General features: G+C 35.6%; 12 protein-coding genes across 12 annotated transcripts; 6 read left to right on the forward strand and 6 right to left on the reverse strand. All coding sequences in view use genetic code 12, as the record gives it.

Moving 5' to 3' along the window:
* Positions 1 to 106: 106 nt before the first annotated feature.
* On the forward strand, positions 107 to 5,211 carry PDR6 (Pdr6p; the record flags this gene model as incomplete). Its single annotated transcript, XM_007375042.1, has 2 exons — positions 107 to 145; positions 208 to 5,211. The coding sequence occupies 2 exons, from the start codon at positions 110 to 112 to the stop codon at positions 3,217 to 3,219; spliced, it is 3,048 nt and encodes a 1,015-aa protein (XP_007375104.1).
* RFA1 (replication factor A subunit protein) lies at positions 3,273 to 5,153 on the reverse strand (the record flags this gene model as incomplete). Its single annotated transcript, XM_007375043.1, has 1 exon — positions 3,273 to 5,153. One exon carries the CDS (start codon positions 5,151 to 5,153, stop codon positions 3,273 to 3,275), a length of 1,881 nt encoding a protein of 626 aa, XP_007375105.1.
* Positions 5,212 to 5,397: 186 nt separating the features above from the next.
* SPAPADRAFT_60930 (cystathionine beta-lyase) lies at positions 5,398 to 6,772 on the reverse strand (the record flags this gene model as incomplete). Its single annotated transcript, XM_007375044.1, has 1 exon — positions 5,398 to 6,772. One exon carries the CDS (start codon positions 6,668 to 6,670, stop codon positions 5,456 to 5,458), a length of 1,215 nt encoding a protein of 404 aa, XP_007375106.1.
* A 160-nt stretch (positions 6,773 to 6,932) lies between these two features.
* On the reverse strand, positions 6,933 to 8,065 carry SPAPADRAFT_60931 (uncharacterized protein; the record flags this gene model as incomplete). Its single annotated transcript, XM_007375045.1, has 1 exon — positions 6,933 to 8,065. One exon carries the CDS (start codon positions 7,931 to 7,933, stop codon positions 7,217 to 7,219), a length of 717 nt encoding a protein of 238 aa, XP_007375107.1.
* A 1,012-nt stretch (positions 8,066 to 9,077) lies between these two features.
* On the forward strand, positions 9,078 to 9,653 carry SPAPADRAFT_60932 (uncharacterized protein; the record flags this gene model as incomplete). Its single annotated transcript, XM_007375046.1, has 1 exon — positions 9,078 to 9,653. One exon carries the CDS (start codon positions 9,264 to 9,266, stop codon positions 9,501 to 9,503), a length of 240 nt encoding a protein of 79 aa, XP_007375108.1.
* Positions 9,654 to 10,458: 805 nt separating this feature from the next.
* On the forward strand, positions 10,459 to 12,147 carry CDH1 (Cdh1p; the record flags this gene model as incomplete). The annotated part of the gene is made up of 1 exon (XM_007375047.1): positions 10,459 to 12,147. One exon carries the CDS (start codon positions 10,459 to 10,461, stop codon positions 12,145 to 12,147), a length of 1,689 nt encoding a protein of 562 aa, XP_007375109.1.
* On the reverse strand, positions 10,946 to 13,165 carry SAS2 (Sas2p; the record flags this gene model as incomplete). The annotated part of the gene is made up of 1 exon (XM_007375048.1): positions 10,946 to 13,165. The coding sequence occupies one exon, from the start codon at positions 13,145 to 13,147 to the stop codon at positions 12,161 to 12,163; it is 987 nt and encodes a 328-aa protein (XP_007375110.1).
* A 75-nt stretch (positions 13,166 to 13,240) lies between these two features.
* On the forward strand, positions 13,241 to 14,898 carry DPB4 (DNA polymerase epsilon noncatalytic subunit; the record flags this gene model as incomplete). Its single annotated transcript, XM_007375049.1, has 2 exons — positions 13,241 to 14,806; positions 14,859 to 14,898. One exon carries the CDS (start codon positions 13,265 to 13,267, stop codon positions 13,958 to 13,960), a length of 696 nt encoding a protein of 231 aa, XP_007375111.1.
* SPAPADRAFT_55450 (uncharacterized protein) lies at positions 14,025 to 14,886 on the reverse strand (the record flags this gene model as incomplete). Its single annotated transcript, XM_007375050.1, has 2 exons — positions 14,025 to 14,806; positions 14,859 to 14,886. 2 exons carry the CDS (start codon positions 14,884 to 14,886, stop codon positions 14,025 to 14,027), a joined length of 810 nt encoding a protein of 269 aa, XP_007375112.1.
* Positions 14,899 to 15,103: 205 nt separating the features above from the next.
* On the forward strand, positions 15,104 to 18,875 carry SPAPADRAFT_151953 (ATP-dependent RNA helicase; the record flags this gene model as incomplete). Its single annotated transcript, XM_007375051.1, has 1 exon — positions 15,104 to 18,875. The coding sequence occupies one exon, from the start codon at positions 15,130 to 15,132 to the stop codon at positions 18,823 to 18,825; it is 3,696 nt and encodes a 1,231-aa protein (XP_007375113.1).
* A 1,221-nt stretch (positions 18,876 to 20,096) lies between these two features.
* On the forward strand, positions 20,097 to 23,783 carry POM152 (Pom152p; the record flags this gene model as incomplete). The annotated part of the gene is made up of 1 exon (XM_007375052.1): positions 20,097 to 23,783. One exon carries the CDS (start codon positions 20,097 to 20,099, stop codon positions 23,781 to 23,783), a length of 3,687 nt encoding a protein of 1,228 aa, XP_007375114.1.
* A 529-nt stretch (positions 23,784 to 24,312) lies between these two features.
* Positions 24,313 to 24,816, reverse strand: SPAPADRAFT_60936 (uncharacterized protein; the record flags this gene model as incomplete). The annotated part of the gene is made up of 1 exon (XM_007375053.1): positions 24,313 to 24,816. A coding segment is annotated over one exon (504 nt), but the record flags the coding sequence as incomplete, so codon positions are not given.
* Between the last annotated feature and the right edge of the window lie 35 nt (positions 24,817 to 24,851).

Here is a 24,851-nt window from a genome sequence, read left to right on the forward strand (position 1 = left end):
CCTCATGCACACGTGACTGCTGCCAAAAAAAATCACGTCCCCTTAAACTGTTGTGGTAAACCAACCAGTGCTAGTGAGTTGTATAGTAATCAATTGACTAGTTTCGTTTATGTCTTCTGAGTTGGATATACGGAATGTCCTAGAGGTAAGTGCTTTATATTGCATTATTGAATTTTTCTTTTGCTGTTCTTTTACTAACAAATTCAGGATATTGATACTCTTTATTCTTCCCATGATTCTAGCAAAATTGCTTCCGTGCAAGATAGACTACAAACATACCAGCGAAGTGATGAGGGATACTTACTCGGAACCGAACTATTAAAGAATGGAAGCAGGAATGTCAAATATTTTGGGGCTTTAACTTTAACTGTTTATTTTAACAACCATGATTTACCTGATGTAGACCTGCCCTTTAATGCAGTAATCTACAACGTACTAACTCTTGTCCATGAAGGATACGACGAGAATTTGTTCATTATAAGGAAGCTATTAAGCAATTTGTCATTACTTTATATCAAAAATTTTGCAACATTTACTCAAGATCCTCTTTATAAGTTACTTGCGATGATGCTAGGGAGAGAACAACCCGTCAATGATTTGATTCGTGGATTGCAAAGCAAGAATGAAGTAGAGTTAGTTTTGTTGTTCTTGTCTATACTTGTTGAAGATATCATCAAACAATCTACCAATTTGCCAGAATTACATAATACAATTCATTCCACATTATTTGAGCATTATAAGTTAATATACCAGTATTTATCAACCATCGAATCCTTGCCTTATTCAACAAAATTATTGTCATTGGATTGTATAACTTCATTGGTGGTATACATAGCTACTGCTGAAGGTAATTCAACCCAACGATACTCCCACGAAGATATGGATATTTTCTTATTATATGTTCTCAAATATCTCCAAGATGAGTTGAATATAGAAAATATGGAAATTTATAACAAGTCATTTACTGTATTGGCGGAATTTCTTGAAAATATCCCCCGGCTAGTCAATACATTTAAACAGCATATCTCGGAATTATTATTCAATGAAACTAAGTTTGGAATGAAGTTTGTTGATCTCATTTTTACCAATAATGAATTTGCAGAATTGTACAGTCTGGAAATTGAAAACTTTGTTAATTTAGTCATTGCTTATCTTTCAATTAATCTTGTCTATATTTCCCGAAACATATTGAATGATTCAATTTCTAATATTCTCAAAGTTGTCATTAAACTTAGTGATTTTCCTGGTGTTCCAATTGAGGATGAAAAAGTAAGCGAGCAATTAATTCCCTTTTGGCAGGATCTTGCCGACACTTTTATCGACGATGCAGATGCTATTAGTGATATCATATTCGATAAGGACACCCTTGATCGATTTAATAATCAAAAGATTGCCATATTTCTGGAAATAAGTCAGATCTATTTTAAAAAGGCACAAATCACAAGTGCATCGCCTGCAAAAGAATTCTTCCAATATAGAACCCAAATTGCAGAATTGTTCATATTGTTTTATTCCTTAATCAACACCCCTATTTATTCAACCTTGTGTGATATAGTACAATCTAATTTACTAATTATCAAAACCAATCCTGAAGCAATGAATGATTTAGAAACTGGATTATATCTTATCTTTAAAATAACTGATGATTTAAGGTTTTACGATGATGAATTTGCCATGAATACGCTAGTACCACTAATTAATGGATTCTTTAGTCAAGGCTTAATTGAATCTATTGAATCTATACCAAATTATCACAACCATCAAATCAGCGTGACATTGCTCAATTTGCTATCCTGTCTTCACTTTTTTTTCAAGAGTGACACAGGAAGTACATATCTCCCATCAACATTCAACTTTTTGTTTCTGATGATATTGTCAGAAAATACTAATCCAAAACTATCATTAATCTCATCACGTACTATACTTAAAATATGTCAAGATTCAAAGGATAAGTTGGTTTCATTTTTACCTAATCTAGAATTAATTCTTATTGAAATGTTAAAGAATCCAAGATTTGATAATTTAATTAGAGAAAGATTAACCAATTCATACATATCAATTGCTCAGCTGATTAAAGATCCAATTGATATTGGGAACAAGATCTACCAAATATTATTACAAATTACTGAGCAATATAACGTTGTGGTCAATACCCCAAATAGTTTACTAACTGATATTGAAATTGATCAATATGATAAATACCTTGAGGAATACACCACATCTCTCTTGAGTTGTGTATATGAAATTGGTAAGGCTATGGTAATTCCTGAAGAATTGGAGGATTACTTGACTCCAGAACAAATTGGTCAGTATAATGCATACTGGAATGAAGATCCATTATCTATCAAATCAATGATCTTAACCACTCTTAACCAATTTTCTTTACAATTTGATCCATTGGTGCAAAAGACAATCATTACCGAAAAGTGTTGCAATATTCTCAAATGTGGATTAAGTGAACCTATCAATGGACCGTTCAAGTTTAATTACAGTGTGATATTTGAGTACCTCATTGCCAAGATCAAAAAATGCAATTTACAATCAATTCCATATATTTATAAACTTGTTGAAACTGTGGTGGTGACAAACAAGAAGGAGTTGACTTCTGCTGATATCGAGACCATTTTAATACCTACATTCAGTGATATGTATCAAGTATTAGAATCAGACGTTGATTTAATCAAGTCATCAATTGAGATGTTCTCTACCATACTTGAAACTACACCGGGACTTATACTCACCAGTCAACTTTTCCAAGACAAGGTATTGAATTATGCATTGATTGGATTAAAGAACTATCATGAAACATTTATTATTAAAGCCGTGGTTAAATTTTGGACAAATTTTGTGACCCTTAAGCGGGGTAGTCAACAGGATCAACAAATCAAAAATTATTTGTTTATAGAGTTGCAAATTGACGGAATTCCATTGGGTTACCAATTAGTTTCACTGTTGATGGTTGGGTTTATTAATGCTCCTAGATCAGCTTTAGAATATTATTATCCTTTATTCCGGAACTTAATTGGGAAATTTCCTATGGAATTGAAAAATTGGGTATTGTATTTTCTTGAAAATAATAGTAATAACGGGAAAGTGGAATTAACCAATACTGAAATCCAACAATTTGTTAGCAGATTGATGGTCACTAGAGGTCAAAGAGTAGCTAATGATTTACTCCGGGATTACTGGTTAAAAGTTAATAAATTGATTGACTATTAAAACAAATAGATAAAACGAAAGCAAAATACACACAAATACACACGTAAACACAACTAGTTCAACAAATTATCCAACTGCTTACACAAGTATTCAGCTTCAGTGCTATAATCGATGAAATCGATACCTACAGCTTGGTATCTAACTCTTAATTGATCATTATAAGTATCTTGTCTTGCTCTAAGTCTGAACTGATATTCTTTGAAACTGATATCTTCAATTCTACGAGTAAATTCATCTTGATCTTCTTCTTTAATTTTAGTTAATTCACCAGCATCAATTCCAAATAATTTTCTAGCCTCATTATCAAACAAGGTAACCCAAATTTGACCAGTTTCGTCCAAGATGGAACAGTTATAAATATAACGGTAAGTAGGCTCAGGATAATTGATATCACAACGTTCGCATCTCCAAGTACCGTCGGTTGGTTGTTCCACTAATTTTCTATTACAAGGTTGACTAGGTCTTGCTTGTTGAGAACCAGCATTGGAAGCAACAACGTTTGGACAAGCAGGATAAGCAAAAGTGTCTGGCTTGGTATATGAAATGGTTGCCTTGACAGTGAAGTAATCTGGCTTTTCACCTTTACCCAAGTTTTCATCTTGAGCTTGAGCAATCAGCTTTCTGTTTTCAATTTGGTTGGAAGAAGCACCCAGTGATTCAACCTTTAAACTCTTAAAACTTTCATTGATACCTTGATTGTCGTACCATCCTTTTAATTGGTATGCTTCTGGGGATTCTGGGTTAGGGATAACCGAGCCTTGTTGGGTCAAAGTCAAGGATCTTCCATTATAATCTTGGACCTTACATCCTTTGAAAGCAATAATTGATCCTTGTTCGATGTTAAACTCAACGGCAGTGTTGTTCCATAATCCCATTTCAATAGCAAACCCAGTTTCATCGACAATGGTGATATTTCTTCTGTCGAATTCTTTACCAGTGGATTTGGCAGTAATTTTAAATGGCTCATTGACTATTTTCAAAGCACCAATAACATCAACAATGGCATTTGACTCAAGATCTTGGATCTTGTTCAATTTTACGAAATTAAAGTGAAGTTTAGGAACATTGGTATTGTCAAAACATTCTGTGATTTCGGTATCTTTTTCCATGGTGATTTCATAAGGATGAGTTAAATGGTTGAACTTTTTCTTGGCAGCTGCAACTCTGGCCTTGGAGATGTAGTAAACCTTACCTTCTTCTAACAAGTTGTAAGCTCTTTCGGCAGTTTCATTAAATGCAGTAGCTTTAATTTCATCAGACTCATCTAGGAAGTTAACACTGAATAATTGACCGGTACCTTTAGCATTGGACCACGTTCTAAGATCACCCTTATAAGAAACACGAGCCTTGATGGTCCAATTGTTTTGATATGGGGATATGGTTTCAATTGGTGTAATTCTAATAGGGGCACCACTGGCACTTACTGGTGGGGCCGGTTTAGGTGCAGGAGGGGCCGGAGTAGAAGTGGTAGTTTGTGGAGTGAATGGCGATTCAGAACGCGTCTTGGCGACATCAGCATTAGGGTAGGTCTCACCCTTGGCCTTTTGGAGAGCCAAAAAGTCTTCTTCTGGGTGTTCCTTGTAATAAGCTTCGATTTGCTTGGCTTGATTTTCAGTTTTTTCACCTTGACCCAAGATTTCAACATTTTTCAAAATAATAATATGTCTTTGGGTAATTACGGTGGAGAAATCATTGACTTGAATATATTGATATCTGGCAAATCCGTTGTTCTTCAAATAAGTTCCACATGATTCTTCAACCAAACCTTGACCACTAAACACTCCATCAAATAACAAAACACGGAATGACCTGGATCCGCCTTCAACGTGTTTGATATTGGTCACTTGAAGAATAAGTGGAGTCTTGACCGTATCCTTTGCAGTGGTGGAAAAAATATCCTTTAACGCATTAGTAGTAAGTGGAGGCAATGTCATATTGTCTGAGGATTCCTTAGTGTAGTTTGCAACAGAGTGAGACAAGTATGGATGAAGCAATTGAGGGATACGCGATTCTTTTGGCTGACTTTTTTTTTATATATATACGCGTAGGAAAAACACTCTTGCCGTTGTCATGTTGTATGCAGGATGAGTGTTTTTTTTTTCTATGCTACCATATTCTAATCAATTAGTTTAGTATCAATTCATTATGAAAAAGCTACAGCAATACAGTAAGTTATTCTATAAAAATGTTTTGTATTCAAGTTTATAAAGTTTTAACATAAATATACGCTGATTGCTTACAACTTAGGTTGTAATCCAACAGCGTTATACAATTCATCTCTGTCGTTGATCTTAACTGCTCCACTCTTTAACAAGGCCTTGGTCAAGTCGTCGATTAGGTCATCGACATTCTCGATACCAATACATAATCTGATTAAATCTTCTGGGAATTCACGTTCTTCTCTTGTCTTTTTATCAATTGAAGCATGTGACATTTTGCATGGCATGGAAATTAACGAATTAACACAGCCAAAAGAAACAGCAATACCGAAAATATCCGTGCTTTCAACAATCTTCTCTGACAATTTAATATTACCGGTTTCGAAACTTAAAACTGCCCCGTATCCACGACACATGGAGCTATGTAACTCATATTGAGGATGCGACTTCAAACCTGGGTATCTTACCTTAAACCCAATTTGATGCAAGAATTTAGCAATACGTACACAATTCTCTTGTTGTCTTTCCACTCTGATAGCTAAAGTTCTCAATCCTCTACTTAATAACCATGAATCAAATGGCGATAATCCACATCCAGTGGAATTTATAATGTAGTATAACTGTTCAGCTAACTTTGTGGATCTGGTAGCAATAACACCTGCCATAATATCATGATGTCCATTCAAGTACTTAGTAGCTGACTCGTATTGAATATCAACTCCTAATTCCAAGGGTGTCATTAATATAGGTGACATCATGGTGTTGTCAAATACAACAACAATGTCAGGATTGACTTTGTGAGCATGCTCGGTAATTGATTTAACATCGACGACTTTAATTAAGGGGTTGGTTGGAGACTCCAAGAAAATCATCTTTATCTTATCCGTGATCTTGGATTTAATCAATTCAGTGTTGGTAGTGTCATAGTGATGAGCAATCAAGTCTCCTTTCTTGTTCAAGTATGTCAATAATCTGTGGGTACCACCGTACAAGTCATCACCAGCAATCACTTCATCACCGGGCTTTAAGAGTCTTGTGATAACATCGAGACATCCCATCCCGGAACTGACAGCGAATGCCAGCTGTGCCTTCATAATCTTAGCCAAATGGTTTTGCAAATGAGTTCTTGTAGGATTTCCTGATCTTGTATAGTCATATTCTCCCATTTGTGAAAGGGAGTCTTGTTTGAAAGTAGCTGATTGGTACAAGGGAGCAACTGAGGCATTATATTGATCTCCAGATTTGGTAAACACCAATTCAGTCTCAAGACTGTATGACTTTTTAGGTGACATTATGATTTGTTGTGTTTATAATGATCTATTAGACGATGTTCTTTTGAAGAAACAACTAAAATACTGAAAATAACAGCTGGCTAGTTTCCACACAATATGAGTGAATTCTTTGATGAAATTACGATAGCTCTGACTCAGAAAAAGAAACAATTTTGTGGTGGTGGATCGAGCGTGAAATTCGGTGCTATCACGTGACACATTTGCACCTGAACCGGCTATTTGTCCCGATTACCGAGAGATGAAGAATCTTACATGGTTAGACACAGCTTTCTTATTGTATACATGATTGAACCGAGTTGCTTGTGAATATGCATTGAATGGTATCTTGCTATTTTTCTATCTTGTGTTTGTCCCTAATGAAACAATAGCAAAGAACAAAAGAAGAATCAGTCCCATCTCAACGATTTAGATAACTGTCTACGGTTTACCACAACGAGAAACACACACACACAAACACACACACACACACACAGTCACGTAGTATGAATATAAATTAAAACTTATTTATGATACAGAATGCAAAGAGATTTTAAGCTAGTCTTTTGTTTACAAGTCAGCTCTAGTGAACTTTCTAATATCAGTAGGTTCTTTACCTAACAAAACCTTTGGTCCGCTGAATGGTTCACAAGATTCTCTCTTATTCAAAACTGGTCCAATCTTGGTCAATTCCTTGCCTGCTTGTAATTGTTTTAATAAATCCACGGTAGCTTCAGGAGTTAAATCTTCATAATAGTCATCATTAATAGCAATCATTGGCGCATTGACACATGCACCTAAACATTCAACTTCCTGTAAAGTGAATAACTTGTCTGGGGTAGTTTGACCTGGTTTGATTTGTAAATGGTCCCTAACTGCCTTCATGATTCCGTCAGAACCACATAATTGACATGGGGTAGTGGTACAAACTTGCAAGTTGTATTTACCCATTGGTTTTCTGTTATACATGGTATAGAAAGTGGCAACTTCATAGACTCTCATTGGTGGCATGTCCAACATTTTAGCAACGTAGTTCATGACGGAAATAGATGTGAATCCCAATTGACGTTGTCCCAAGTCCAATAATGGCATACATGCTCCCTTTTTATATTGTGGTGGATATTTAGCAATGATTTCTTGGGCTCTCTTCAAGTTTTCGGAATTGAATTCAAATGGTATGTTTTGGTTATCTTCGGTGGTGTCTCTATGAACGGAAATGATGGAGGAATATCTTTTGGCAACAGTGGATACTTGACCAACTGATTTGGAAATATAACGAGACAACATGTTAGGATATATGGAAAAAAAAAGCAAGCTAATAAATAGTAGAAATTATGAATTGATGGTGTGTGCTTTTTAGCTGGTTTGATTTGAAGCAGTTACTTGGTTTCTTCCTTGTGTTGTTGGCTTTGCTTGATTGGCTTTTTCTATTTATTGTTTAGTTGCAAGAAATTTTTTTTTCACACTGCGTAAGGATGAATTAATTTGAGTTGATTGGATGGACTTGTGTGCAGGAATGGACATTACCTAATAAATGCGACGTTATTTTATGTCGCGACCATTGCCCAAGAAAACTAGGGAATTGGCCAGTAATAGTCACATATCTAAGTTTATCGAACTGTTGTCCTCTTTTATCACCTCTAATCATAATCTACCTCCGCAGTGCCATAATTGCAGAGTTTATCTGTCTTGGGATTTACTCAAGTTGGACACTTTTACAAGAAGTAGTGAGTAATCTACAAAACAATTGCTAGAAATTTCTCAATTATATCAAGACTGATTAATCCGAAGTATAAGTAGAACTAAATTAATGATTCAATCCCAGTGCAACATACTTAATTTACACCCGGGGGTGCAATGTTTAATTTGCACAATTTAATTACAATTTCTACAGAAAATTATCCAAAATTTTTCATCGGGGAAGTAATTTTCTAGATCAACTCCGAGTTCAAGTGAAAATATTACTACATATTTCCAGCACAAGAAGATAAGGCATAGTTTATTGCTCCCCTCGCCGTCGATTCTTTTTTGCAATTTTAGCAACGTACGTTTGATGTAAAAGTTGCACCCACTAAAAATTTGAAATTATTAATATACAGGAATAAGACAAATATGAAGGAGGGGAATCTACATGCCGGCATCGACCAGTACTTCCAATAAAGTGCAACTTAGCATTGGCAACCACATGCATTGGATCAAGTGATTTACAACCCCCCTGTACCATCGCGTGCCGTGAATACCATGTGGTAAAATAAGGAGCAGTTCGCCAATCGCACCTTGTTCCAAGAACGGCAATTTATGGGACCGCTCAAACAAAAATGTGGGGTGATGAAACAAAAATAATAATCAGGGGGGAAGACCAAGGGTAGTCATTCACAATAAAAAAGTGGTTCTGTGGGGAAGAACTTGCTAGAAAGGTTAAATCGTATTATTTGAGGGAAATACATTGAAATTAGCCTTCTCCTCCTGATAAGGCAGACTGGTTTAAGTTGAAGTATTCTCGTAACCCTTGAAATAATATTATTGTACTCATATAAATATCCCTGAAACAGCTCGTTTTTAGGGTTCGGGATTATTTCTCATTCTTTCTCTTATACAAGTAGTATACTCTATAACTATGGGTTTATTTTCATTCTCAAACTCTAAGAAGGAGGACGAAATACAAGTCCCTTCACCACAAGACATGAAGGAAGAAGTCCAAGAAGAATCACACGGCTTAATGGACACATTCCACCAAGCAAATGAGTCCATGAAGGAGACAATGCACAATGTTCATTTATTTGAAGGTGTTGGTAAGTCGAGACAAGAAGACCCCAATTCTGATGATATGGATGACTTTGTCAATCTTTTAGGATAGCAACGAAATGGGGTTGATAACGATGATGTGGATGATGAAGATGAACGAGATGTTTGGTTTTCTTATCATTGGTAATTATTCTCCATATCGTTATATTTTTATGTTTTATGTTATATTGTATGTATTCAATACACTGGGTGTATTTGTATCATATGTAAATTGTAGAAGCTAAGGGGTAACTTTACACGTGAAATGTAATAATAATAATAATTCCTAGGATAACCAGGTTTAGAGCACTTTTAGAATAACTAACTTAAGTGGGCCACTGGCAGGGTACACAACTTTGAGTTTTGAATTGTCTGAAATGTTTTTTACTTGTGGACAAAACATTTAATAATAGTGTCAAAAGAGAAGTGTTCCTAGTAGAGTGTATTGGAATGAGGATTTACCAAATTGTCAAGAGAATCTTCTACCATAGTCAGAATGTGATTCTGAACGTTATAAATAGATATACAGCATTTGCCGACTGACCTAGGGTTGTCTCAGCTCATCTTGGGTAAAAAAACAGTTTATAAAAACCATGGAAAGTTTCAAAAACAATACCTTCAAACAAATGAGGCAAATTAAAACACCAAAAACCTCGGTATGTGAAACTACTGAAACAAAATTACCATCAATCATCCAGACAACAGTCGTCTACTATAATAGCAAAACATAGATCAATCATCTCCTGCATAGAACCCAACTGGCCCGATTAAAAATATCAAAGAAAAATAAAAATTGAAATTAACAGGGCCAAAGAAAAAAAGAGCACAATCTCTCCCACACATATGCAACTGCAACCACGGTGCAGCTTCACATAACATAAAACCCATCACCCTTTATCACCACATCAATCAAAGAAACCCCAGGATCACCCCTTTGCTATACATTTTTTTGCTGTTCACATAAGCAGTATATACCCGCCCCATTCGTTTTGAATACCTTCGTTTCTTTTTTTTTTTCTTCTTTTTAAATGAGCCAGAACATTAATCCCCATGGTGTGCTGCTGCTGCTGCTGCTGCTGCTGCGGAATGGCAATACCAACAAATCATTTGGATATGAGACGCCACAATCACCATCTCGTTCAACGAGAATACTGGATCCACCAAGGTTGGAAGCGGGATTACCGACAACTGCCACCTCTCCAAGAAGGAGAATGCAAAATAATATCTTTAGCGATCGATATATACCCAACCGGACAGGTATCGATCTTCAAACGGCATTTAGTTTGACCAACGATGAAATAATACCAGGGACCAATAAAAACATTGACAATGAAATTGAAATTAGAAAAGAAGAAGAGGCAAATAGGACGTTTACCACAGTTTTAAAAGCCGAGTTGTTTGGCGATAATGTGGTTAGCAGTAGTTTATTAAATGGCAGAGGTGTAAAGGGAAGGCCGAATAACACAAATAATACCCGAGAATCTCCATCTACAAGTAACACAGGTACACCACCAAGATCAAGTGCCAGTGCAAGTTCAACTCCAAATGTAGGGGCCGGAGCTGCCTCTGGTACTGCTGCTGACACAGATGACGTAACAAGTACACCTCGACGTAAAGTCAATTTATTCACCTACCAATCCCCACAAAAGTCACGACCAATTTCTCGAGATTTGCAACAAGAGTTGTATTCATTATCCCCAGTACGGCATGATACTCAGAAAATCTTGTTGTCTCCCCAAAAGAAGCCAAGAACGATTTCAAAAGTACCGTATCGTGTCCTTGATGCTCCTGAATTGCTGGATGATTTCTATCTAAACCTTGTTGACTGGGGTGCTCAAGATATATTAGCTGTGGGGTTGGGTGATTCCGTATATCTATGGGATGGATCAACTCAATCAGTGGATCGATTATGCAATTTGAACAAGGATAAAGTCACCAGTTTGAATTGGATTGGGTCAGGTACTCATTTAGCAATCGGGACTTTGAAAGGGATGGTTGAGATTTGGGATGCCACCAAGATTAAGTGTATTAGGACCATGAGTGGACATTCACTTCGAGTCAGTTCATTAGCATGGAATGAGCATATATTGTCGAGTGGTAGTCGAGACCGGAGTATTTTAAACCGTGATGTTCGTATAGAGGATCATTATGTTAATAAGTTTGAACTGCATAAACAAGAAGTTTGTGGATTGAAGTGGAATGTCGAAGAGAATAAATTGGCTAGTGGTGGTAATGATAATAATTTATTTGTGTGGGATGGATTGAATCCCACGCCTTTGTATCATTTCACTGATCACACTGCCGCTGTCAAGGCTATTGCCTGGTCACCTCATCAACGAGGCATACTTGCGTCGGGAGGTGGTACTGCCGATAAGACAATTAAGATCTGGAACACTCTCACGGGGAACTTAGTTAATGATGTCAATACTGGTTCACAAGTTTGTAATTTGATTTGGTCCAAGAATTCCAATGAACTTGTATCAACCCATGGGTATTCTCGTAATCAAATAATTGTATGGAAATACCCTTCCATGCAACAAATTGCCCAATTAACTGGACATACATATCGGGTATTATATTTATCATTATCACCCGACGGAGAAACTATAGTTACCGGAGCTGGAGATGAAACGTTACGATTTTGGAATGTTTTTGAAAAGAGTCGACAAGAACAGAGTTCTTCAGTACTACTTGGAGCATTTCTGCAATTACGTTAATTGCTAGATAGATTTATATAGCCAAACAATTACGATTTATCATTTTGAGTTCTTTGCTTGGATCAAAGTTGTTTTTCAAGCACCAGTCGTTTAGATTTGCTAGCGATAGTTTTGTATCTCCTCGTGGATTATACTGTATCAATTTCATGTACTCCAATGTGAACAAGACGTCTTCTTTTCTGAACCCCGTTTGTTTAGAAAGTTGGTTAATAGTAATTGAGTCGTTATCAGTTAAGCCATGTAGTATTCGTGCCAACTTTTTCGACCAATATCGTAGATAACTTATTTTTCCGTATGGTGATAATGGATATTCAGGTCCACTAGTTAATTGCCCCGGTGTTAGCTTTGCCAACTCATATGAAAACTCAATCATCATAGAGCCGAGTCTTAACCGCTGATATGGTGGGAATATACAAATACATGCTAGATTGTTATCATTGTCATAGCTTAGTACTTCCTTGGAGAAAAACCCCATCGGTTTGTATGTACCACTGTCATACCCGTATATTATGTAAAAGTTGAAGTAATCGATGTTGTAGTAAATTGACTTATCCACAAGAAATAACTTTGCAAATAGACACAAGTTTTGGCAAAATAGTCTATCTTGAAACCCACGTACTTCTCGTATGATATACTTGTCATCGTAATACACTAGTCTTCCCACAGTAGGTCGTGTCTTCTTGTATGAACATACAACCAGGTGCGCATTAATTTCCTGTTCAACATCAGTGTACTTGAAGCAATATTCACAAACATACAAATTGTCCAACCACACATCATTCGCATCTTCCAATTTCCGTTTCCGTAGGGTTGGATCAGTGGCTAGTTTATTACTATATTGGTATCCTAACATGGTATGATCATTTTTACTAAAGTAAGCTGCATTTCCATACCAGGTATTAAACTGATAGTTACCAAATGTTACCTTGTCAATGTTAGGATGCTGAAGGAGGCCATAATACGATGTATCTTTCTTGTCTTTGCTTTGTCGTTGCACCATTAATGAAGCATGTTCTCTAGAAGTTAAAACTAAAAACTAAAAAAAAAAAAAAAAAAAAGAATTAAAACTGAAAATTAACGCGTACTTTATCACTATCACCAACCAAGTATAGCCACAATGCCACCAAAGGGATGGAGAAAGAATGCAGAGGGTCAGTATCCACAACCTAACAAGGATACTGAGTTGATATCCATCGATGAGATTCTTTTCCCTAAATCAACTATACAGAAATTGGCTAAAACCATGATTGCTGATGATAACATGTTATTGGCCAAGGACTCCTCGTTGGCTCTACAAAGAAGTGCTACTGTTTTCGTATCGCATTTGTTATTTCATGCTAGAGCTATATCAAAACAAAATGGAAGAAAGACTGTGTCTTCCCAGGATATGTTGGCTGCTGTTGAACGAGCCGAGTTCAGTGGGTTTATACCTGAAATTAAGACCAGACTCGCCAATTATGAGGAAATGTTGAGCGTCAAGAAACAACAACGAGCAGACAAATCTGCCCTGAAGGACACAGACGAACCAAGCGCCAAGAAGATTAAAGTCGATGAAGGTGTTACTGCTCCTACTGAAGCTGAGTCCGACGATGACGTTGACGAGGAAATAATAGAAGACGAAGAGCTACCAGATGAAAAGGTAGAAGACGATGTTGACGAAGTTGAAGAAGACGAAGAAGACGACGACGCTACTGGTAATCCAATTGAGTTGTTATCAAAAGAAGAAGCAGAACTTCAAGGAGAATCACACGAGTCAACCGATGAAGTTGAAGAAGAAGAAGAAGAAGAAGAAGAGCATAGTGATGTAGAATAGAACTAGTTTCCATGAATCGATGTAGTATATTAAGTTAGACATGAGTATATATTATACTTTTACGTTAAGGATTGTGTCTACACAGTCCAAAGAAAGGAAACCCACATTGACTTCCAATAACCAAGTAAACCAAGAGGATTATCCCCCCAATCAACATCAAGATAAATTTGGCTTTGTTTATCCACATCTTTCGTTTAATTTGTTGTGCTTTTCTTTGAAACATCAGCGAGCTTGTATTTAACCTATCTGTTTGATCTACAAGAAGGTTAATCTTGTCACCACGACTCAACAATTTGTTGATATTATCAAGCATCAACTGCCTAACTTCATCAACTTCTTCGTTAACAAGGAGTAACTGGTTTGGGTTTATTGTCTCCTCGGTGCTTCCGTAATTATACAAGTTTTGATTGGATTCATAATTCATTTCCTCATACTTTATAATCTGATTCATATAAAGTTTGAACTCGCCAAGTTTCAACTTATCATTCTTACCTGACAGTTCCTCTTCTATTCTTTTTCTAAACTCAATATACTTATCCATGATAGTTTTCAAGATATTCAACACTAATGTTTTGTTCATGCTATAGTGACATATGACCACCACCGTAATTAAATCTCGGCTACCATCAGAATTAGCAATGACTTTCTTTATGAAATACAACACGAGCTTGTAATTTGAACTAGCTGACAATGGAACTGACCCAATAAGGGTCTTCAGTGAGTTAATCAACCCTAATTCTTGGCTGATTAGTTCAGAACAGTTGAGGTTGTTTAACAAGGGAATTAGTTGATGATTCTCGTATGTATATAATGTAGTTGAATTAACAGTTAATGTAACATGAATGACTAAGAGTGTTAATACTTTGAACTTGATCAAGCTTGTTTCACTTATACTTACCATGTTTATATAGATCTGAATGACTCATTGCCACTAGTCTATTTGTAACATACTGTTACCATCGGTTATTCTGCCACTCCCCATATATGCCGGGGGAGAGAGACAGAAAATCAAAATACTTGTCATGTGACATTGCATCACATGACCATTGATCATGTGATGCAATTCATGTGACCAACTTTTCTCAGTTCATCCCATCGCCTTATTGAAAATATGTTTTTGCAATTGATTTTTATACTAGAGCTATGGTTACATTGGAGTCAACTTAATCATGGGTAAATACAGGAAAAGATTCAATGAGAAGGCGAGAGCAGGTATGCTTGCCAAACAGGCAGCATTAAAGAAAGCCAGAAACAAACTGTATTATCGAGAACAAGAACCGGATCAGGAACAGGAACCATCAGAGACAACCACCGATGCCACCACCATATTCAATAATGAAGATTCCAACACAGAAATATTGAAACCTGTGACGGAAGAAGAAAAACTTGAACGTAAACGAGTCCTTGAAGAAACATTATACCATGAAAATGCACAAGAATCAAAGCTCTCGAGATCTAAAAAGAAAAGGCTTGACAAGTATATTGAACATCAACTAAAGCGTGAAGAAAAGAAAATCCTTCTTGAAAAACTTTCCCATACTAAAATAGATACTTCTAAATTGTCGGGGTTGAAAGAGTTGGGTAAAGGAAAACTCACTAAACGTGAAGAGATGATTGAAGCTTTAGAATTGGAACAACAAGGAAGAGGTGATGAGAGGACTAAAGAGATTTTGTATGAAGAACGTGAAGTTAAAGATTATGACGAGATGAGTGATGATGAATTGAGAGCAACTTTTGGAGTCAACAAGGAGGAATCCGAGGTGGAAGATTTTGACGATGACGAACCGGAAGAAGAACAAGTCAAGTCTACATTTGTTGATAATAGACCAATTGGTGGGTTTGGAACAGGATTTGGGTTTAATAATATACCTGTCATCAAGAAAGAAGCATCAAAGAAGAAGTATAGTTGGAGGAAAAAGGTTGAACAGGAAGAGAAAAAGAAGTTGAAATTAGAGGATGAACAAGATTTTGCTAGCTCTTCTGAAGAAGAGGAATCTGAAGAGGAATCTGAAGAGGAATCCGAAGAAGTAAGTGAGGAAGAAGACGAAGATCAAGAGGAAGACGAGGAAGCAGATGATGCGAGTGGAGAAGAGGAAGAAAATTCTCTGGAGGAATCCGAAGAAGAAAGTGAGGAAGAAGAGGAAGAAGAGCAATCAAAATTAATGGCTAGTAAACCAAAACATTCAAGTATTGCAAAAACATTCAAACAATGGGCCGAACAACAAATCAGAACCCTTGAAGGAAGAGATAATGACCTTACAGCCACTCCACAAGTCTCAGAAGAAATTAAAGCGCAATATGCCAAACAAACCATTCGTGACGAAGACCTTGCTTCCGATCCTGAAGATTTCATCCCTATAAACACTAAACTTGATCGTAAGGCTTTCTTTGTTGAAATCGATAGAGATGATTCTATCCAACAGCAAAGAATGCAACTTCCAGTTTTTGCCGAAGAACATAGAATCATGGAAGCAATCTATCACCATGATTGTGTAATTATCTGTGGTGAAACCGGGTCCGGTAAAACCACCCAACTCCCACAATTCCTTTATGAATCAGGGTTTGGAAGTTTAAACAATGATTTGTACCCAGGTATGATTGGTGTTACCCAACCTAGAAGAGTTGCTGCTGTATCCATGGCCCAGCGTGTTTCTAATGAATTAGGAAATCATGGTCATAGAGTAGGGCATCAGATTAGATTTGACAGTACTATTAAGAATGAAGGTACTGAGAATGGTACAGCATTGAAATTCATGACGGATGGTGTTTTGCTTCGTGAAATGATGAGTGACTTTTTACTTACGAAATATTCATGTATTATCATCGATGAAGCGCATGAAAGAAATATCAATACTGATATCTTGATTGGTATGTTAACCAGAGTTGTGAAATTAAGGAGAAAGTACCATAGTGAAGATTCCAAGTATAAACCTTTGAAGTTGGTGATCATGTCAGCTACATTAAGAGTATCTGACTTTTCAGAAAATTCAGCATTATTCAAACAAGCACCTCCTATAATCAATGTACAAGCCAGACAATATCCCGTATCGGTCCATTTCAACAAGAAGACAAATTATGATTATCTCGAGGAGGCATTTAACAAAGCTTGTAAGATTCATAAGAAACTTCCTGAAGGAGGAATATTGATTTTCTTAACTGGTCAAGCTGAGATCAACACCTTGGTTAAACGATTGAGACAAGAGTTCCCTATTAAAAAGAAACAATATGATGAAGAAGTTGAAGTTAGATTATCAGAAAATGTTCAACATGAAGTTGAAGATGTAGAATTCAGTGTTGAAGTAAAGGATGAGAACTATGACGACTATGAAGAATCAGGTTCTGATTCAGAAGAAGAAGAGGGGTTTGAAGAAGCAGAAGAGAAAGAAGAACTTGGTCCATTGTATGTGTTACCATTATATTCTTTACTTCCTACTAAGCAACAAATGAAAGTATTTGATACTCCACCAAAGGGAAGCAGACTCTGTATAGTATCCACCAACGTTGCTGAAACCTCATTAACTATTCCAGGAATCAAATATGTTATCGATTGTGGACGTTCTAAGGAAAGAAAATATAATCAAGAAACAGGAGTTCAATCATTTGAAATTGATTGGGTATCAAAAGCTTCAGCAGATCAAAGATCAGGTAGAGCTGGTAGAACAGGACCAGGTCATTGTTATAGATTATACTCATCGGCAGTATTTGAAGAATTCTTTAACCAATTTAGTGTTCCTGAGATATTACGTATGCCATTTGAAAGTATTGTCTTGAATATGAAATCCATGGGAATTGACCAGATTACTAATTTCCCATTCCCCACTCCTCCAGATAGATCTTCATTGAAACAAGCCGAGGAATTGTTGGTTATTCTTGGAGCTCTTGATAAAGATAAACGTATTACTGACCTTGGTAGGAAAATGTCTTTATTCCCATTGAGTCCAAGATTCAGCAAGATTTTAATCATTGGAAATCAACAAGGATGTTTGGAATATATCATTGCTATTGTATCTGCATTATCGGTTGGTGATCCATTTTTAACTGAGCAAGAGTTGTTTACCAACAAGACAGAAGATCAAGTTAGAGATTTAAAGTCAAAGTTTAACAAATCAAGATCCTTGTTTTCTAGATTAGATTCTGCAAGTGATTGTTTGATGTTATTGTCTGTTGTATGTGCATTCGATCACGTTGCAAAGGATAACGTTGACCAATTCGTACAATCTAACTTCCTCAGATTTAAAATTGTGGAAGAAATTCAGAAGTTGAGAAAACAAGTACAACATTTAGTAGAAACCTCGACCACTGGCGTAATCACCAATTCAGACAAGTTGGCAGTACCTTCTAAAAAACAAGTATCTGCAATTAAGCAAATGATCGCTTCTGGTTTCATTGATCAAATTTCTATTAGGGGGGATTTAGCAAGTTCAGAAGTGAAGATTACCAATAAGATGAATATTATAAACATTCCTTATTGTCCGGTATTGCGAATCAGTCAAGGTCCCTTTGTATATATCCATCCAAATTCAATAATTAACAAGCGTGGTGAATTACCACCATCATACTTGGTTTATCAGGCATTGACAACAAAATCTCAAGTATCTGAAGATGAAAATCCTAAAGTTAGAATGAAACCTTTGGTAGACATAACTGGAAAGCAATTAACCAACATTGCTAAAAACTCCAAGTTAATAAGTTATTCAAAACCATTAGGTAACCCATATGGTCCTAAGAACATAACTCCAACTAAACGAGAATGCTATGTTGTTCCTAGGTTTGGTGCGGCTATCGGTAGTGGTGGTATTGGATGGGACTTACCTGCTATTAAAATCATACAAGAAAAGCGTAAAGGTACCTGGGTAAATGTATAGACAAGCATGTGTATAGAAGACTGAAGTATACAAAAATCTTATTCATATTCTGTCTCTCTCATAAGATATCGACTTATTGAATAATTCTTACCGAGTCAATTAAGAAATAATTATAAGCCACTCCTTGAACAGACTTATCATAATTGTTGAGTGGTTAATCTGTTGCACTTTAATTATATTAACCAGTAAAACATACCCGTGTTGTGGGACCTCGTTTTTTTTGACCAAGTAAAGAAAGCAAACAGTGTTCTGTTTAAGCTGGTTCCATTTCAAAAGCAAAGAAACAGGCATTTTAAAATACCAATTCGCAGAAGATACACTTTGATCAAAGTATACTATTAGTTTAATAGTCTAATTTTTGCAGAGTCCAGTTTAAATAAAATGCCAAAAGCCATAGCTTTTATCGACCAGGATTGCCAATCAAGTAGAGTTGAATTGAATCAAGTTTGATCAGATACGTTATTCATTTAGTTACCAAGCATCTGCAGGGAATATTTATATTGACAACAACGTCTTGAAATATTTTCTGCTGTAGGATAACATTTCCAAAGTTTGCTCAACAGTTTAGTATGATTATTCCCAGTGATTATAAAATGCGGAAACTATTCCAACACAACATTAAAAAACATAAACCAGATACAAACGGGAATGATATCTGTGACACGCATGTATAGCTTTTATTAATGTGAATCATTTGGAATTCTCAACAGCTTTGTTTATATATTCATACACCCATATTCCAATTTGCAACCAAACACATATAATACAACTAGTTCATGCTCATTAATATCGTGTTTATATCCTGAAAACAATCACTAAATCAGATGACCAAAGATAAAATATAAGAGCATTGTGACAAAATTTAACATCCAAAACCAATATCAAGTTTACGTGTGACAAAGAGACGTACACTGGTTAGTAAAAAATTATTGGTTGAAGCTTACCTGAATTAGTATTTGAGTCTTTTAAATGGACAGATAACGCGATATGGATATAGCTTACTCAGATTAGTGATTATAATCAGCAATTGACTTTCAAAATGGTGTATTGAAGATAGATACTATAGTTCCTATCTCACCCACTCCCTCTTGGAAAGAACAAACTAGTACAGTTATGTTGTCTGCAAAACTTAGCGGGGGGTGATTGTTTTGTTTTTTTTTCGCTCACCACAACTTTGACTATATGCAGTCCTCACTTGACAAGTAATTTTTTTTTTTGTTTACTTCATCTCTTATTGATTTAATAGCAACCACTTCAAGAATCAGCCGACCATGGATGACTCTGATGACGAAGTAATTTACTTGGATGAACTTCGTTCCAATAAGTACGAAGATTCTCCATTAATACCGACACATATATTAGACCAAGCCCAACAAAGAATATTCATTGTATCATTATTCATTCTTATACAAAGTTGGAAAATATATGATTTAATCTTGATTAAATCCGACACCTTTGTCGACACTCAATTAACACAATTAACGAGTTATTCATTTATGCTCAAATATATCATACTTGATGGATTATTCTTGTGGATATTACCTGTACTCAACATTCAATATTTAACCTTTACTCCATTAAAGACATTGTTGTTTACATTTGTTGCCTATACCATTTCCTGGTTTATGATAAGTTCATTTGGTTTTCCTTTAGTGTCAAACTTGTTCTTGCCAATTTGGAAATTCTTCTTACAAAAGAATGAGCTTAATATAGTTGGTGAGTCTATCGACAGAAACAAAGTGATAGATATCGAGTCTCACTTCAAAGGTAAATTAACCATTCACTATTTACCTGATTCCTCGGCCAAGATGAACCCATTCCATTATGATAAAATGTGTCTTGAATCGAACAGTATTATTCCAATGCCCATTGAATTCAATACTACTTCTGGAATTGGTTATTTGCAAATTCAACAAACAACTGCCGATAATGAGGTAAACTATGTCAATTACACTGGAAATTCTTTAAGAAAGATGTTTAGACAGGATTATTCCCATTTGCAGAAATATAAACAGTTCAAGCCGGATCAGAACATTTTTTATTTAGAGTATCCAATATCGGAACCAGGAAAATATAGAATAGCAAAAGTATTGGACAAGAAGGGTAATAATATTAGAACTTACAAATCTGAATTCATGATCACAAACTGTCCCCTGGTGAAATTCTTTTATCCAGCGAATTTGGAGAATGTTAAATGTATGGGAAAAGATATCTCGCTTGATGCCCCTTGGTTGGATAGTGTATCAACAATACCTTCTTATGTTAGAGTTAATGTCAAACAAGATGGATCAGATGTGAAAACTCTAAATATAACGTTGGAATCCCAGCATGATTTACCATTAAAACCGATTCAATTAACTAAGAATGTATTAGAAGCGGAGCTTTCCAAGTATAATGACTTGTTCAAAACTAATAGAAGAAGTAGTAATATTGAATTCCAATTACTTGATATTACTGATTCATTCGGTAATATGAAAAGATATAATCCATTATCTAAAGATAAAGACGTTTGGTATAAATTACAACTTAAACAAGCATCAACCCTTAAACTTAAACCAATGGTACAGGATTTATTAGTTAATGGAGAATTGTTTTTGAAATTCGACAATATTCAACAAATTCAAGATTACCCAATTGATGTTACAGCGCAGTTTTCAAACAGCTCCAATATGTTCGAGTTATCACACACATTTAATTCTCGAATTGAATTAGAGAAGGGATTTAAAGTAAACCAGCCTGGTTTGTATAAATTAATCAGTGCTCATGATAATTTCTGTCCTTGCAAGATAATTGCTGAACCAATAACTGTCAAATTAGCATTACCTCCGCTGTTAGATATTTCAGCACGCTCAGTGAATGATAAATGTCTTGGTAATATTGGATACAATTTTGATTTCAACTTTACAGGAAAGCCACCTTTTAGAGTGGGATACCAAGTATATCATAATCAATCAGGAACACTCCGAGCTTTAGGCCAAAATAGAAGAAATTTAGTATCTAATGATTACAAGTACTCATTCAAATTTAAACCAGATGATCCCGGAAGTTATACTATCATCTTCCATCAACTTACTGATGCAAATTATCAACAAGTTCCTACTATTTTGGACAAGAAAAAGTATTCCTATCTGACATATTTCAATCAGGCATCACAAGTAGGATTCCAGGTTCAGAACAGGAAGTTGACAACTTGTTTTGGACAAACCTCATCACTTCCTTTATACTTTAAAGGTAATGGTCCTTTTTCATTTACTTACCAGTTTATAGAAGTTGGAACTAGCCAAGTTCTTGATTCAAAACAAGTGAACAATGTGGAAGATTTTACAATTAACACACCAGAAAATCTAATAGGAAAGAGCTATGATGTCAAAGTATCGAACGCAAAAGACAAATTTGGATGTGATGCAATAATTCATGACAAGTCAGTAAGAATTATAAGTCGTCCAAATATACCAGAACTTGAATTTACTAATATCAAGCAAAATATTCGAATTGCTGAAGGAGATTCAGTGGGACTTCCACTCAAATTCAAATCATCAATTGGACAAACTGGAAATGATAAGATAGAAGTCAAGTTTAGTTCTGGGGATTCAACTAAGGTTATTCCTGCTGTAATGAGAGGAAATTCCATTATTGTCAAACAAGCAGGAAACTATTCTTTAAGTTCATTTTCAAACAATGGATGCCCAGGTATTATATCTCTGGAGAAGACGATTGAAATATCATACTACCCTAAACCATCCATTGAAATTGTTGCCAATGAGCTTAAGCAACATAGGGACCATAATACCCTTCATTTGACACCTATTTGCGTTGGATGCTCTAACGAAATTACCTTGAAGCTTACTGGAAAAGCTCCATTTGAATTGGACTACCAAATAAAGTTACCAAATGGAAAGGTCGAATCCCATACCATGAATATTGAAACTGACGAAATTAAGATCAACTTACCAACCAGAAGAAGTGGAATCTATGAACATCAGTTTATGCGTGTTTTTGATGCATTATATACAAGAAGGAATACAGCTGTTGATAAAACTATTCCTAAGATCTTATACCAAGTTAATTCACTTCCAAACGGTAAATTTATACTTGACAACAGATTAGTTCAAATTTGTGAAAACAAGTTGCAAAATGGTGTTATAGCTACTTTACCTGTTGAATTATCTGGCGAATATCCATTTGATATTGACATGATTTTAAAGAATGAGCAAACTGGGAAGGAACAAAGTGTTCAATTCAAGAGTGTAAATGAACCATATTTGAAATTATTGAACTCTCAGTTCTTTTCACTAGGTGATTATTCAGTAAGATTCAGTAAGATTGTTGATGGAAATGGGTGTGAACAAACAAAATTCAGTGCCAACGACAAGTTTATAATATCAATTACAGAAACTCCAGATATTTTCAAGAGTGATAACAGGTATCATTACTGTATTGGTGATCACGTGTCGTATAATTTGACGGGTATCCCACCCTTCACCATAACCTATCAATTCAATAGCAAGGTCAAGACCACCCAGCTGTATTATGAGTTCAGGAGATTATCAAGCAAAGCAGGAAAACTTTCAATTCAATCATTACAAGATTCTGGGGCCAGTGAATGTAAAGTAAGCTTCAATTCAGATAAATATTCTAGCTTAGAACTAGAAGTTCACGATTTACCTACTGTGGAAATAAACAAAGGTGATTACATAATTGAAGATTTACATCAAGGGGATCAAACAGAATTGATATTCACATTTATAGGGACTCCACCATTTCAAGTCACATATATACGAACAGTAGAAATATTGCTAAACAAGAAACCTCAAAAGAAATTAGTTGAAAAGGAAACTATCAAGGATATTTGGGAGAATGAAATAGTCATACCGGCAAGTCTTGAAGGGACTTACGAAGCAATCGAAGTTCGTGATAAATATTGCCAAGCATCAAGAGCGATTACCTATATAGAATAAATAGAATCGATATACCATAAATCATTTATTTGCTTGATTTAGATATCTTTCATGTATGGACTTGACTGGTGTTATATTTACTTTGGAAATACACTACTAGCTCTCTGTGTAATTACTTGTAATGCACTACAGTTTAGAACCTCTCAGTTTGAATGGAGGAGATTATTCCACCAACAACAGGAAAATTACATACCAGTCTTTAAATAACTCAACTATACTACCACCCATTTATAAATCATTTAAACTAGAGGTTCCATTCACTTTTGTAGAATCATATTTGTATTGTTATCCATGTATGATCTTTTCAATACCGAGGTAACACATGTTTGGCAACACAACCCAAATTTTCTAACGAGCACTTCTCAGTTTCCATTCCTTTAAAAATTACAGAAGAGCTTATCAGATTTACATTCAGGGCTATGTCCAATGCTTTACAACAAATTTAATTAGTTAAGCACAATTATAAATAGAAAATGATATTATGTAACAATAATTATAGCTAATAAAGTAAGCGAATGCAACAACAAACCTAGTTACCTCTGATTTTGTCAATCGAAACTATGATTTCACAAACAACGATAGTACTAATAATGGAAATTTCGATCCAAGGCTTGAAAACGCCCCATAACTCTTTCCAAATGCGATCATGTTTCCGACCACCAGAAACAGTTCCAACAGTACCAACAGCTCCAACAGTTCCAACAGTTCCAGCGCCCCCAGAAGCTCCAGCGACCCCAGTAGCAACTATGGCTTCATTTGAGCCAGGATACACGCGTTCATATACCAACGCAACAAGATTATCATTCTGGTCGTGAAGAAATCCATGCGTTTTCACATTTTCATCGTAACCGAATTTCCGCAACTCATACATAATATTACCATCGACATTCACATTAATTCTTTCAAATTGATAAAGAACACCAATATTGTCAGATGAGTCATCATAGGTTACATCCCCCAATTCTATAGATTTTGGAGCCGACATGATTAGTTCGTTGGAGTTTGTTGTTGAATATGGATGAATGTTTTGCAACACTTTTTTTTGTAAACGCCATGTAGAAAAATCAA

This window comes from Spathaspora passalidarum, assembly GCF_000223485.1.
Source record: "Spathaspora passalidarum NRRL Y-27907 unplaced genomic scaffold SPAPAscaffold_3, whole genome shotgun sequence".
Lineage (NCBI taxonomy): Eukaryota > Fungi > Ascomycota > Pichiomycetes > Serinales > Debaryomycetaceae > Spathaspora > Spathaspora passalidarum.